We start from the raw sequence: 16,049 nt of genomic DNA on the forward strand, positions 1-16,049 counted from the left end.
CTGTTCGCGCAAATATTGAACAAAATTGCATTTCGTATGCAAAATCGTTTGTTCCACACGCACACACACAAAAATGCCTACAAACACATATATATACACCTACGTGACTGCATAACTGCGCTTGTGTGACTGTCTGGCTGACGACTGGTCCCAACTGCAATGCGGCGTCATCCACATGACTCGGCACGCCTGCACTTTCGACTGTTGTTCGACTGCTTCCCGCCGCGGCCGTTTGCGCTCTTCGCAATTTGCTTGTTGTGTCATTGCGATTTATTATGACATGCTGCACCATGTGCTTGTGTATTTGCTGCCGCTGACACGCCCATTAATAATTCATAGACATATTGTCGTTTGCGGACATATAACGTACGAGTCGGTGTCGCATTTCTTAAAGGATTTCCTGCACGAAGATCGAGAAGATGTGGACGTGGAGGTGGTATTTTTACATCGGTAAGTCTCCTCTTTGAATTCTTTTTCGCCTCTGTCGTTGTGCACTTAAGTATTTATTTGCTTATATTTATGTAAGCTTATATACGTGTGTCTTATGTATAAAACTAATTTATATATAGTGAATGAAATATGACGGGTAGTAACTCATTCGAAAATTATTTATTTATATTGAGTATAAATGATAAGGGCAGTTACATATTAGATACTTATTCACATAGATTCTGATATTTTATTTTATTTTTTATATTTATATACCAAAATTAAATAAATAATAAATAAACATAAATATTTATATTAAACCGTTGCAAACATCTTAAACTTTTTAGCCAAAGACAGCCAACGTCCATACCCAGCCAGCGAGTTGAGCTTAAACATACACACATATGTACTATGCAATAGGTTAGTTTGAGTTAGGTTAATCTGGTAGGCCAATAAGCCACGCATGAACCAGTTTTGGTCCTTTGCGATACCAGATGGAGTTCAGCTACTAAGTCTATGAGGAGTACCAATCCTTCAGGATGCCTGCGCTTGACGCGAATTTTAACAGACTCTACTCTATCCCCACTACCGATACCTCCTCCAGTGTATGATACCGCGGGAATCCCAGATGCTTACAGTGTAGTCTTGCTAATGTGGGACAAGTGCTCATAAGATTTTCCATTGTTTCCCTGATGTCTTCTCGATCTATCAGCCCCATTCTGCGGATGTGTATTACACCATCAGACAGTGAAAAGTTAGTATTTCGACCATTTTACTACAGTCTCTTCTATCGAGTGCCAATAGAAATTTTGGTTACTTCCGATCTACCGTTTTTCACATGACTTTTGCAGTTTTTTGCATTTCCAATGTTGATCACGTTTTCGGGTGTTAGCCGTACACCATTCTTGGCAATCTCATCCGATATTTCTTTGCCCTCGATGCCTTTGTAGCCTAGCACCCAGTAGAAGCGAAGTTGCTTGCTTCTGGCAACACTATCCACTGCTACCCTGCTTTCCAAAACACTTCTGGCTGATATTCGATACGAGGTTACTGACTTGGTTGCTGCTTGGCTATCTACGTAGATGTTGACTCTGGAATGACCTGCAAGTGCATTAAAAGCCAGATCCGCGGCTTTAGCAATAGCAAAGACATCAGCTTGCAAGTGAACAAGCTTGAAATATACTGCAGTGGTCCGGCAACTTAAAGGCTGTATTATGCCTAACTCCATCTTCCATTTTCGAGCCATCCGTATAAATGTTAAGAGGGTTGCGGGTAGCTGATATACCTTTACGCAAGCTGTGTTTACTTCTAACCTTCTTTCCCAGTAGAAAAGTGTGATCGTAATCGGTGTTTGCCCAACGAGCCATTACCTACCGAGCTTTGCCCGAAGGTTGTATAAGTAAATTCTTCTGCAGTCAGTAGTCGTCCCGCCCATTTTGCTGTGCAGTTTTCAGCGAAAAGGTGGAGGTGGCTAATTTTTTTAACAATTATTGAGGATATTCAGTTTCAGAAAGTTTTTCTTACCTGAAAAATATTTTTAAAACATCATCATGATTTCCATGTTGGTTTGCATTTCACTAAATTCAGTAAGAAAGAGCCTCAAAGAACCCTTCTCACATGAAATATATTTCTGAAAAAAACCATGAGCGAGAAAGAGAACCTCAAAGAGCTTTGCTGACCAGAAAAATATTTGTTTGATTGGTTACCAACTCAGCACAGCTGATAAAAATCAGCTGTTTGGTACTTTAGTTTAGTATTTGTATTGATAACAGTATGTAAACGAGGAGATCAAAGCAGTTAAGCACTAGTTTGGTCTGTTAACATATGAACGGAGATCATGGTTGCATATTTCATAAGTAAGAAATGAGATCAAGTCATGGATTTGCTATTCGCCTTGGTTAAGTAAGATAATTTCTACAATACCTTTTGATCAAATTTATCCTTGTTATAAGCCTCGGTTGGAATAACCTCAAGTGCAACAAAGTGAAACAAAAAATGGGAGCAAACTCGCTGCATACTAATTTAATGGACTCCGAGTCAAATTTAATCAATCGAATGTCTAGTGTTTACTATTTTACTTCTAGTTTCGTTCCTCCTTGAAGAGCTTAATCAAAGATAATTTGGTATTTTGCTGTCACGACTAACATCAAATCATATGCAGAAAACGGTGGTGGCAGTGTAAATGAGAAGAGTTTCTTAGCTCATGACGGTATAAACTGAGCCATAAGGCCGAAAAACATACATTTAAATGAAATTTAAACTGGTCTTTCTGTAAGCCATGTACCCACAAAGTGTTTGCAACTGTTTTCTCCACAGTATTGTATTTGTATTATTGAAAACTAAATTTTTATTTACACAATATAGGATTAGTTATCCTCTAACTACAAATAACGTTACAATAAAAGTTTACAACTATAGTTCATAAGTATTTTTATTTTATTACAATTAATTCTTTAAATTTTACTGAAAGTTTGCCCTATAATAATAACAAAATCAGCAAATAAATATATAATAATTAACACACTGACCAATAGCAAGAAGTGTAACTACAGTCTAACCTAACAATTAATCAAAAATACTGTAAACATTCACAATCAACTCCGTGTATAGCAAGGAGCCTGATCTGGAGCTAGAAGGTCTGCTGAAGCGTCACTATACGACGGTGGCGTTTTTTCAGGGCACCATGATGAATGCCGTCGATTTGGAGCGAGTCAAGGTACACATATACACAACTACAACAACAAATATAAAGAAAGTCAAAACCAAACCAAGAGAGCATACTAAAAAGCCGCAATTTCGTATTGTGAATTGAAATATCCCCAAAACAAATTACTGTACACCTGCTGCCGCAACCCGTTTCTACCACTTTATTAGAAAACCAAATTTAAAATGCAACGAGCAACAACTACAACAGGCAGTTATTGGTTAAATGCTTGCTCTCGATTCCCTTCGTGTTTGTGAGTGTATGTACGGGTGTATGGATTTAATGTATGGTTGTGTGTGTGTGTTCACTAGACAGACTGCGCCCTATAAATGCATATTTCATGGTCATATTGCAGTCAATTGGTATAGAGTAGTCAAGTTCTGGTGAATTATTGTGAAAGTTAAATAGTGGTAAATTTTTAACGAAGACGACTATATCTAAGTGGTTTATGAAATTGATCTAAAACCTAACCTAAAAAAATTAAAAAAAAAATATAGATGTTTGGAAAAAATTCGCCCAGCTACGTTCTCGCTGTTTTTTTTTTAATGAAAATGCAATTTTATTGTAAAGAAATGCTTACAAATTAACCATTCGAAGTATTGCCCATCTCTAAACATACCTTTTTCCCATCTTTCTGGCAATGCTTGAGTACCATTAAGGTACAACTGTTCATCTTGTGATGCTATCCAAGCATCAAGCCATTTTTCGATGTCATTTCGATTTGGCAACGTGAGGCCGAGCGTTGTTATGCAGCAGAATCACTTATTCACTTCACGCTTCTCCTGGTATTAAGACCATAAGTGCCTTGTTTCTGGATCACTTCCGCCTCATGTAATCGCTTCGAAATGGCATGGCGGGTGACTACAAATGCTGATGCAAGCTCTTCTTGCATTTGAAACGGATCCTTATCGAGCATAATCGTCTAGATATTCCTATTTGGCGCGTATAAAGATGTGACTTGAAGAACACGGTCTATAGGGTTTGTCTGGAAACTCCAAAAAGTTTATGGAAGTGCTGCCCCAAGTAAATCAACATGTGGGGTTGGTTTAGTCGCTTTAAAGGCGGCAATTTAGACATTAATGACCGTTCGTAAGACGTGAAGAAAAGCCTTCGAAAACAGTGAATAGGCACTAATGCCCGCCAAAAGGTGACATGTTTGTACAGAAAATGGATTTTTTGGGCAATTGCCGTGCCCTTTGTAAAACTATCTATTCGATTTATGCCTCCAATTAGCAAGCCTTGTGCGACTACATGAATTATATACATGGTTTGTCCAGAAAGTAATAGGACTGAGTCGATTTAAAAAAATGGATTGAACCAACCGTTACAAAGATTTAAAAACTTTCAAAATAGGCTTCTTGTGTATCGGTGCAGCGCTGCCAGCGCGATTTCCAAGCATTGAGAGCCCAGGTGCATGCTGCTGTCGTCTCAAAATGCTTGCTTTTCATTGGCTTTTTGAGAAAACCGAAAAAGTCCGGCGGGCCACATCTGGACTGTAAGGCGGCTGCGGAAGCGTTGGGAAAAGCGGTGCGAGCGGGCATTGTTGTGGTGCAACTTCCAATCGGCTGCAATAAAACAGACACGAGAAATTTGTTTTTCTTATTCTATATTACCACTGGCCACTATATACCTTGACTGCATAGGACCATTTATTATAAATTTGTAAACATGCATATTTTGGGGTGTCCTTTCGTCGCCTTCACCCCAGCGCCTAACTATCACTTAGCATTAGTAATTAACACCTTAGAACAATTTACACCCACACCATCAGTATGCCACGACCATAGTGAGCTGTCAATATCTTTGCCCATATCACATCATCGTCAGACGCTATCATAACCACCTCAAATTAGAACCACCAAAAGTGTTGAGAATTGCATATGTATGTATTTGTGGTTAATATTGAAATTCAATATACCCAAACCCAAAAATTGGTCTATTCATTAAACATTTATGCATACATGTGCAATGGTATGTTTCTACTATTTCTGCCCTTCAACTCAACTCACTTAACTTTGCCCCGATCAACAACTTTTCTCAAGGCGATAGTACGTTTCCTCTGCTCTGCTCTGTTCTTTTAGTGTGTACCACCCACCACCATCGCCATTCCACTCATCTGATATTTAATTTAATATTTCTGTTTTGATGATTATCTTATTTTTTATACATCCAAGGTTTAGCCACTGGCTGTGTTCCACAACAATTTTTTCTTTCTTTTTCTCGCTTTTTTTTTGCTCCCTTTCGATGTTTTGTTCTTTCGTGTACTTTCTGTTTGTTAGTTTGTTTTGAACTGGCCACTGATTTTGATTGATTATCTACGGCTGACGTCCGTTTTTTCCTTTGTAATTGCAATTTAGCTTTGACTTTGCTCGTAGCTGAGCCTTGCATTTCATTTCCAGCCTGTTTTGGTTTTCACACATTAAGTATATATGAAATTCCATTGTTTTCCTTTTCACTCCTATTTTGTACTTTTATTACCCATTATTATGTACTTTTGTACTTTGAAAGGCTGCATCACACACTAGAATATTTTTCCTCATCACCGCTTCAATTTGGAATGACGTTTTTTCCTTAATCAATATTGTCTTTTTTGAGAGTTTCAAGTAGTAAGTCTTTGCCAACGATTTCTTATTCCGTTACTAGTGCGTTTAGTCAATATATATACCTACATATGTATGTAGTACAACTTATAGTAGCATTTAAGATGAATTTTTTTCGAATGTTCAAGTTTTTTAATACCAAAGAAAAACAGCTTCTATAGATGCCCATTTTGCAACTAACTCATACTTAAAACCAATACTTTTATGTTTCTTTAGCAAATAATTTTTCGTATATTTCATAACAAAATTTCATTGTATTTTATTTAGGCTGAAATTATTAAATCGTGATTTAAGTAAGTTCCAGCGAATGTGTTTTTCAATAGCTTTAGAATTTTTACACAAAAAGTTAAACTTATTTTATATTATACCGTTCGAAACTTATTTGTATTTTTGAAATTGTTTATTATGTTATACAATAATAATAATAATAATAATTTATGTTTATTATATTAAAAGAAGTATAAATACTATATACTTATATATTATTATATATAAATCATAATAATTCCATTAATAAGTATTTACTACCTTGAAAGCAAAGCGATTCGATGATATTGTATTATATTATGCCTAACATTTGCATTTTGTAAGAAAATTTTGTTAGTAAATTATTTTTGGTCGAAATCTAGAAAGGAAATTCTATGCTGAATTTACAAAAAAATTAAAATTTAAATAATTTATTGATTATGCAAGCCCTCAATTGGTTCAAAGCAGAAAAATCTTGATGAGCGATGATTTGTGATAGAAGTTCCTTGGCAAACATAACTCTAGCGACTTGTACCCAAGATTAAGAGAGAGTAAAAAACTTTGTCTATATACCGAGTTTTACAAATCTCTTTAAATACAACAAAAACGTTTGAGATAGCAATGAAATTCTTCATTTGTGTGAAGGTGCATTCGATGCCATTATGTATGGAACTTGATTGCTGCTGCAATTTCACATTCGATATTCGTACAAAGTTCATCAATCGATGCTGGCTTGTTAGCATAGATCATAGACTTGACGTAGCCCCACATTAATAGTCTAACGGCGTCAAATCGCACGACCGAGGCAGCCAATTGACTGAGCCATTTCGCGAGATCACACGTTCACCAAACTTGGTTTTCAATAAATCGATTGTGACATTCGCAGTGTGGCTTGTAGCATCGTCCTGTTGGAACCACATATTTCCCAGGTCCATATCATCCAATTCGGGTCAAAAATACGCGGATATCATTGAGCGGTAGCGTCCCGGTCTTGATCATCACGGAAGAAGTACAGCTCGTTATTTTTTCGGGGTGTAATGGTGACTCATGGACTACGTGTGGATTGCTGCCTAACCAATAATGCATATTTTGCTTATTGACGAAGACATTCAGCCAGAAATGAGCCTAATCGCTGAAGAGGATTTTTCTATTAAAATCTGAATAATTTTCAAACTGTTGCTCAACCCAATTCACGAACATACGACGATTTTGGTGGTCAAGCGACTTCAGTTCTTACGTCAAATTGATCTTGCAAGGATGTAAGCCAAAATCTTTTCGCAAAAGTCCCCACAACGACATCACAGAGATGCCTTGAGAACGACGTGTGAGAGACTGCTTTGGGTCTTGCTTAATTGATGCACTACGCCAGTAATATTCTCGACTTTACGGACACTTCTTTGTCTCACTGGCACGGGTACATTTTGTACTATGTCTTTTCCACTAGACTCCACAGCCACAATTGTTGCTCTGACAAGAGAATATGACGACCATAAATTGAACGTAGCACTGTTTAAGTTGAGGCCACTGACTCCGAATTTGGCTAGTAAATTTTAATAATTTTGACTAGTTGTTGGATCGTATATTTGATGAAATGGCAAACCTTACTGAAGAAAAATGTCTAAAGAGCGGAGAAAAATATGGCGTCATTTGCTGTCCCTATCGCTGTACTTTGGTAGAGTCCCTATTGAAAAACCCGTTAGAAACTGACCTTACTGAACACGAAACAGAGGAACGAGTTTTTGTCGTTGCCCTCCAACCATTTTGTGATTTGAGGGAGTGTTATCGTTTCGTACGCTTCAAGCAATAGTCGATTCGCAACAAACGCTGAAAGCTTCTACTATTCTCTACGGTTAGTTTCGTACTTTATTTCACTTTTTTGATTATATCGTCATTAACAAAAGAGAATAATCGACCCACACAAGAAAAGTTTTAGCAAATAATTCTAATAAACTTAAACAATATTAACAATGATATGAACTGAGATTGTACCGAAATGGGCATAATATTTTTACTGCTTCCAATTATTTGAAAATTTTAGAGAATCAACAACGGTTACAATTTTTTCCAAAATGTTTTGGAACTTGCAAAATGTGTATCCATTTCTACCGTGATTCAGTTCTAGTCGCTTGATTGTCAATGTATCATAAACAAATAAGCGATTTTAATAAAATATATACATACATATATTATAAGAATATTACATTATAACCTTTGTATTTTATAATAATGAAAACTTGAGTTATATATGCAATAATTCATAAGAATCTTTAAAACTCGTGAGGTGTTCACATTCCACTTTTTATTTCACCGATTTTACTATTTTGTTAAGCAAACGCCATTTAATAAGAAATTAATGATTTTGCATATTTTATTTTTCTTCCATTCCATATTTTAATTGAAATATGAAAATTCAAAACTGACAACCATGTCTACAACAATATCAACAAACCAAAAAACAACCCACACCTGCTATTTAAAAAATGTTAAAAATTATAAATAAATAAACTTCACCACATAAAACAACAAATCTCAAACCAAAAACTAAAAACATCGCTTCCACTTCAATGATTTTGTCCTTGTTTGTAAATCAAAACCAAAAAACTATATGTTTTTTATTTTATATAATGCTTAATATTGTAACGAAAATTGAAAAACAAAAAAACGAAAAACCCAAAAATTTCAATTTTAAAAATTTCGAACGTAACTAAACAACAAATTCTAAAGTAAACCACCTGACTTGGAACTAGAGGGTTTATTCAAACGTCACTTTACCACAGTGGAGTTCTTTCAAGGGACCATTATGAATCCAATTGATCTACAACGGGTTAAGGTAAACATTCGATTGCTCATCATAACTGTTCATCTGTTATTGCGTCATCGTTGAGTTGGTTCAAATTACCTCTACATTTGTTTCATCACTAATTTTTGTTCAACTAATTTGCATATAACATTTTTCTTTGTCAACCAACTAACTCGTTTATTTTCAACTGTTATTTGCTTAGTGGTTTTTCATTTCTTATTTCATTAACAAATAAATATGAAAATGCTCACAATTTGTGTTGTGTATAATTGGTTAATTGAAATAACTGTCCATAACTGTTCACACAGCTGTCACACACGTTCACACAGACTCACACGTACTCGTAATGTCATGAATTACAATAAACCGTTACATACTTACTATGTATAAGTGTCTAAACAACTTAATATTGGTGTGAATATTTGACAATCATTGGTAAAATAATCAAAATGCTAGCGCATACAATATCTAATATTCGTATCAGTAAAGTGTAATCGTCGATTATGTTTTTGATTTTCAATTATTTCTCTGTATGTTTTTAATTGATGTACCGTATTAATTTGTTTGTGTGTGATAAGTACATCGAAACGATTAATACGAAATTTCATTTAATCACACATTTGGTAGTCAGTGATAATTTGAGATTTTTTTAATATTTTTGGTGAAGCAGTTTTTACTTAGCTATCTTCATTGAAAGCAAAATATGTTTTCCAACCTTCGAAGGGGAATTTCCAAAGTAATTTATTCGTTATACACTGTTAAGTATATATAGTTTAGAATTTAAAATAATATTTTTCTCGTCAAGTTTAATGAAAGTAAATGACTTGTATGTAAAAATTATGATGTTAGAAACCTTCTGCCTGATGATAGTCAAAGTGACTACTTTGTCTCATATCATTGTGACACGGAATATCACTGATCTAAATATTTAAAAAATGTATTTCATTTTCTATAAATATTCAGAAAACTTTTACATATCCATGAAAAAAATAAAAGTTCGCGATAATGATATTTTTCTCTTTTTCCGTCGTATTTTAACTGGTACCAATATACACAATAAAAATTTTTAATAAAAAATATGATGAAAAAATGTTCATAAAATATGTTATTATTTTTTCCCATACTGACTATGTGAATATCACTTTTAAAGATAATTTTTACATAATCTTATAAACTATTTTTAATCACTGTAAGTATACATTCATAACTGTACCAGTACATATGTAAGAGTAATTATAACCGTTATTTACTATATACATATCTGATATTCATCATAAGTCCAGTCTTCACTTTAGGCGAAAAATCAATTATTGAACATCTCAACATTTTCACTTGGTTGATGAAACAACTAATTAAAAATTAAATAAAAGATTTTTTTTATTTTAATAAAATTCATATAAGGAAACATCGAGAATATTTTGTTAAATACTGTGTCAACAAAGTACCCGGAAATTTTAAATAAAACACAACACATTTAACTTTTCATCAATGTTTATATTGTCGCCTTCAAAGTAGTACCCACCAGATGTAATTCACTCATGCCAACGATTTTTCCAGTTCTCTGAGCACTTTTCATAAGCATTTTTCGGCATGGCCTTCAGTTTCTTCAGCGAATTTTGTTTTATTTCTTCGATCGACCGAAAACGGGTTCTACGGAGGGGCAATTTTAATATGAGGAATAAGAAAAAATCACTCGGAGCCAAATCTGGTGAATACGACGGTTGATCGATGGTATTCATTGCCTTTTGACCTTAAAGTCGGTCACAAAGTCGTGGTTCGATGCCATGACACATTCGACGGATATTCTCACGCAAATGTCTCAATACGGCTAAATAAAACTCCTTATTGGCCGTACGTCCCTCCGGAATAAATTCATTATGCACCAAACCACGAATATAAAAAAACACAATAAACATCGCCTTGAGATTTTTGATTTCGGCTTTGAAGGCTTTGTACCACTCTTAGATTTATGTTTTCGAGAAAACTAAATCACCGTAAGTTTTTTTCTAATATTCGCAGATATTCCGTACACAAAGTTTTGTTAGAAATAAAAAATTTGGACATTTTTTTGAAAAATCAATTACCTGGGAAATTTAAGTACAATTTCCTGATGCTTTTTTGTCACAATTACATAGGTGTATAAGTCATTCCATTAAATTTCATATAGTTTTCCATTTCGTAGAGCTAATAAACAAAAAAGCAACGAATTGCTCCCAAAAAATATAGACCCGTAGATTATTTGAAATGCCTTAGAGTTAGCCCCAATCAAAGTTTTTATAATAATAAAGTTTGTTCTTTTAACATTCATTTGCAAGTGGACTAAAATGAGAACTAAAATGTCATTAAAAGTAAGCAGGAAAATTTTTAAGTATTAATTGTCTGCATCAGCTCTGGTGTGAAATCTTATATGTTCCTCAACTCATCTACTCAAAACAAGCGTTATAATATTTGAATAGAAATACAACAAAACAAGTAGCAGGGCTAACACAATTCGCCTTATCTATTAATTAATTTATATATATATACATATATATATATTGGTAGCTCTACGGTGTTTTTTAATTATACATATGTATGTAACTATTTGTAAATACGATTTACGTGGCTCAATATATGAATAAATAATTGTATTTTCTAGTAGTTTATTGTTTAATGTTAGCATATGTGTTAGTTGTAAAAACAATTCACATTTTTATATTTTGGTGTAGAAATTCTAAATTATTTATTAGTAAATTTGCTATAATTTAAGTCTTAAATATATGTACACCTTACATGTATGTAAATATGTATATACATAGCTGTAAAAATATTTATGAATTCTAAAGAAATTTTCGATCAATGTGAAATTCATGTACTACATGGCGTATGAGTAACATTAAAGTTCAAGTAATTCATGTACTACATAGCGTATGAGTAACATGCAATTGCAAGTAACTGAAGCAGATGAGTTCAACACTAGTCAATTTAAATAGTTTTGCGTTTATTCTAAGTTGCCGACGTTTATATATGATTTAAAGCATTTATGTTTATATAATTTTTTAAGTTTTATAAAAATTATTTAGATTTTTAAAAATTGTAGATAGTTACAAAAATTAAACATATATTTCATTTTGTTATTTTGCAATATATTTTGTCATTAATTTATTATAATTGAGTAGACTAAAATTCGCCATTAAGGGATGTTAGTTTATAACATACGTACATATATGAACTCTCTACCAAAAAAGCTTTAAAAAATGCCTCAAAGATAAATAAATTAGCGCTCAAATTTAAACAAATAGATTTTATTTATTAAGTAGTCACCAGACCACTTTTATTGCATTCAAAATAATACATTTTTGATAAACTTTAAATAACGAAAAAGTGTATATTTACGCTTACAAAATAATGAATTATAATAATTTATTTTTATTTTTCAGTATCTAAAATAATTATTGCAATATAGGCGCAATGCTTTTAAATACTTATTTCAATGTCTTAACTGACATGTTTTAAGCTATAAATACAAACATATATGTACATAAATACAAAATTATAAGTTTTCATATTAATTGTTAAACATTAGTGACTCCGCTTACAGCATGTATAACTGTAAATAGTGTGCCATAAATTTTATTGAAAGCATGTTAAATATTCACTAAAGTAAATAGAAATATTTTATTGCATGAAAGTTACACAAAATATTCAAGCACGCCTGTTCAATGCAATATTTGAGTTTTTAATTCCAATTTATTTTTTTCTTTTCGCGTAACGAAATTTTTTACTTGAAGTTAATTTTGGAATCACCTAAAATGATTTTTAATATTATATGTTATTCAACAAAAATCATAATTTCGCTATTTCATTGCATATCAAAAGCATTCCTCATCCCGCGCTCCTTTCGGCAACTTTCCAGGAAACCGTTTATAAATATATTTGAAATTATTATGCTCCAAGAAACTGTTTAAAATATTCCAACTGCGCGCATAAATTCCGCTTTCTGTGTTCACCTCATCCGCCACACACTTCACCAGAGTTCATTGTCACCAAAACCACCACCACCACCACCACTACTAATATCCATACATTCTTATTATGAAGACGAACATTTATTTATTTAATTTTACTAACTGCTCTTTATTTCTCTTCGTATCGCCTCGTTTGCACATCGTGTCTGTGATTTGTTTTGGCGTAGGTACACGAAGCTGATGCCTGCTTGGTACTGGCCAATAAATATTGCCAAGATCCCGATGCTGAAGATGCTGCCAATATTATGCGAGTCATCTCGATTAAAAACTACAGCGAAGACATACGAGTGATTATACAACTTATGCAATATCATAATAAGGTAAGATATCTGAATTTATTATTGAATATATAAATGGGATATCACATATAAGGTATGTGCTAATTGCAGGTCTCCAAAAACCCTCCTCTAAGAAACTGTCACCCACGCTGTAACCACATTTGCATTACTTCCGGGGACGTTCCATTTTTCTCATTGAGAGAGTTACATCTGCGCTCCCGCTTCCAGGTCTCACTTATTTGTTGCGTAGCAAAATTACTGTGAATGCTGAATAATCCTCCAGTTTGCTTCAATCTCCAGCATGACTCTGGTTAAACTTATTACACGTTTATTGGGCCAACCAGGTCTTCTACGGGGTTAAAGAATGTATTTTCCCCGTCGTCTTTTGTCGCGTCGTTGCTTAGGCCTGACGTCTGTTTGACTTTTCTTATTCTGTGGAAGCACTTTTTGAAGTATCCGCGACTGGATAACAGCTGAGTTTTGTAAAAGTCGATTTTTCCGATTTTACGGCTTGTCCATAAATTTTGATATTTTATTATTCTACCCCTCCATCTGCCGCAGCTTTTACAGCCACAAGGACGATTGGGACATTACCGCTTATAACTAATATTGTATCAGCAGACACTGTTTATCATTCTGATGCAATTCTGAGGGCTATGGTGCGGTGCACTCTCTCCACTGCCTTACGTCGATTTTACTTTTTAGGCCCAGATCTCAGCTCTATCTAATAAGACGCTGCTTATCGTCAACAATTAAGAGCTTTCTCTTTCCTTGTCGAAGGTTTCCCGCTTCTTCTGTATCCCTTACTGTAACTAATTTTGTCCGCGTCGCCAATTAAGTACAATTCGTCTGGCATTTCGAGTTTTAGTATGGCGTTTTAGCTGATCTTCTATAAGTATGGACCTGCTCCTGACGTGACGGCTATCGTCGTGATCCCTGTCTAGTTTGGTATAGCAGTTTCCTGTTACTATGGTAGCTCCGCACCACAGCTCTTAGGTAGTCGGGGATTTCAAAGCTTTTTTCCAGAGCGTCGATCATAGCTACCCATCTAGTGCTATTAAAGGCGTTTCCGACATCTAAAGTCGCCAATAACACTATTCTTTAATATTTATGCCATCTATGCCATGCGGCTTCTATACCATCAATGACGCATTTTAGATATCCTAGAGTAAATATGCCCGGGTCTAAAGCTGTATTATCTAGGCGAGTGTCCTCCAACCTTGTTGTTAGCCGCTTCGAGTCTAGGTTTAAGTATTTCATAAAGCTTTACGGATGTCTCAAGCATCCTTGTCACTTACTGATTAGCACCCGTCATTGTTTTCTCAAGGGTTCAGCGGCAGGCGTCGTACATATTCAATAGTACTTTCGTTCGCTCTGCAGCCATTGTTTTTAAGATTTCTGCTGTGATCCCGTCCCGGATATTTGTTTATGTTGAGCTTGCCGGTTTCCTAGTTGCAGCTCTTCAATGGTGCACGGGGAGTTTTCGGAAGTCTTAGAGTCTGTTCTGGATCCATAGCCCTTTTTTCGTGGGTAGGGAAGATTGCGTTTATGATGTGATCCATTTTGGCAGCGGTTAAGTCAGTTGGCTTTGCACGAACATCGAATTTCTTCTTTACTATTTTTACCCCAGTTTCTAGTAGTTTTTGTTAACATCCTCGCGTAGTTCCTCCCATTTTTAGTTAGTCACACACAACATTATTGAATATTTAAAGCAAATTAAAAATCAATTACTTACTAACTCAAAATTTATGCTTCAGGCTTATTTACTCAACATACCCTCATGGGATTGGAAACAGGGTGATGATGTCATCTGTCTGGCCGAACTTAAACTTGGCTTCATTGCACAGAGTTGCCTGGCGCCGGGCTTCTCAACAATGATGGCGAATTTATTCGCGATGCGATCGTTTAAAACTGTAAGTACTGAGAACAAAAACTAAAATAAGAGCATTACTTCAAATTAAATAATAAAATTATTATAAAAAAAAAAATATTGTTTAAAATATAACGACAAGCCCGCGATATAGCAACAATGATGTCTGCGACGCATTAGACACTGCGTTATCGTAATATTTTCTTCCATTGAGTAATAGAATTATAGAATTAGGCGTAAAAATCTTATCATACAGCTGCATCTAAAAATGCGTATCTAAATTGGCTAAGCGCTGCTACATTTATTGCATAGCTTGGATGTAAAAAGTAAATCAGTGCCCAGCGGCACTAAGACGTTACACATTTTTTTTAAGATAAACTCTTGATTTCTATATATAACCACAATAATCAAAACTATATTTTTAATTCATACCCCACAATATATACAACAACAACAATATGTATGTACCTGCAGTCACCAGACATGCAGTCCTGGACCAATGACTATCTGCGCGGCACGGGCATGGAAATGTACACTGAAACATTGAGTCCCACATTTATTGGAATACCATTTGCTCAGGCCACTGAGTAAGTTTTTGAACGCGAGCATTGGCGCGTCTATCGAATAACTTACCTTCATACAAATTTCACATATTCGTATGCGTACCTCTATCGTATGATATACAGTATCTACTACAAATAATCGTAAATGTACATTTGAGCTTTATTTCTTATTAATTATTTGTTATTTTCTTTTTTTTTTTTTGTTGGTTGACACACCTACATTTAGCATTTCTGATTGGCTCTCTTCATGATAATTTTTCTTCATTTTTTTTTAAATACAATATTGCCACATCAAACGAATTTATTCATATTACATAATACACAAAACTACAAACGCATTTTGATTTGAAATATGAAAATGACAGCACAATTCACTCACACACATACTCAAATTCGCATACAGTAATAAACGCACATACGCATACACGTACATTACACCATAAACCACAACAGAAAATATCCAGTTTGTCGAAATTTTCGTTCTAAATGTTTTTTCAAACGTCATTCTAATTGTTGTTTGACGGTATTTTTATGTATTTTTTCTACCATGTG

General features: G+C 34.4%; 1 protein-coding gene across 48 annotated transcripts in view; it reads left to right on the forward strand.

The window, feature by feature from the left end:
* LOC105227540 (calcium-activated potassium channel slowpoke) overlaps nt 1–16,049 on the forward strand; it is a 160,893-nt gene that overhangs the window by 96,655 nt on the left and 48,189 nt on the right. For 26 of the 48 annotated variants that reach the window (XM_049449586.1, XM_049449599.1, XM_049449603.1 and 23 more), the window contains 5 exons: nt 340–450; nt 8,704–8,809; nt 12,954–13,106; nt 14,822–14,977; nt 15,409–15,521. In XM_049449586.1, the coding sequence (XP_049305543.1) occupies nt 340–450; nt 8,704–8,809; nt 12,954–13,106; nt 14,822–14,977; nt 15,409–15,521 (639 nt within the window). Of the gene's footprint in view, nt 1–339; nt 451–3,039; nt 3,146–8,703; nt 8,810–12,953; nt 13,107–14,821; nt 14,978–15,408; nt 15,522–16,049 lie in introns of all 48 variants that reach the window. The other 22 variants (XM_049449587.1, XM_049449581.1, XM_049449566.1 and 19 more) reach the window with 3 other exon arrangements.

Source organism: Bactrocera dorsalis, chromosome 2, assembly GCF_023373825.1.
Source record: "Bactrocera dorsalis isolate Fly_Bdor chromosome 2, ASM2337382v1, whole genome shotgun sequence".
Classification (NCBI taxonomy): Eukaryota; Metazoa; Arthropoda; class Insecta; order Diptera; family Tephritidae; genus Bactrocera; species Bactrocera dorsalis.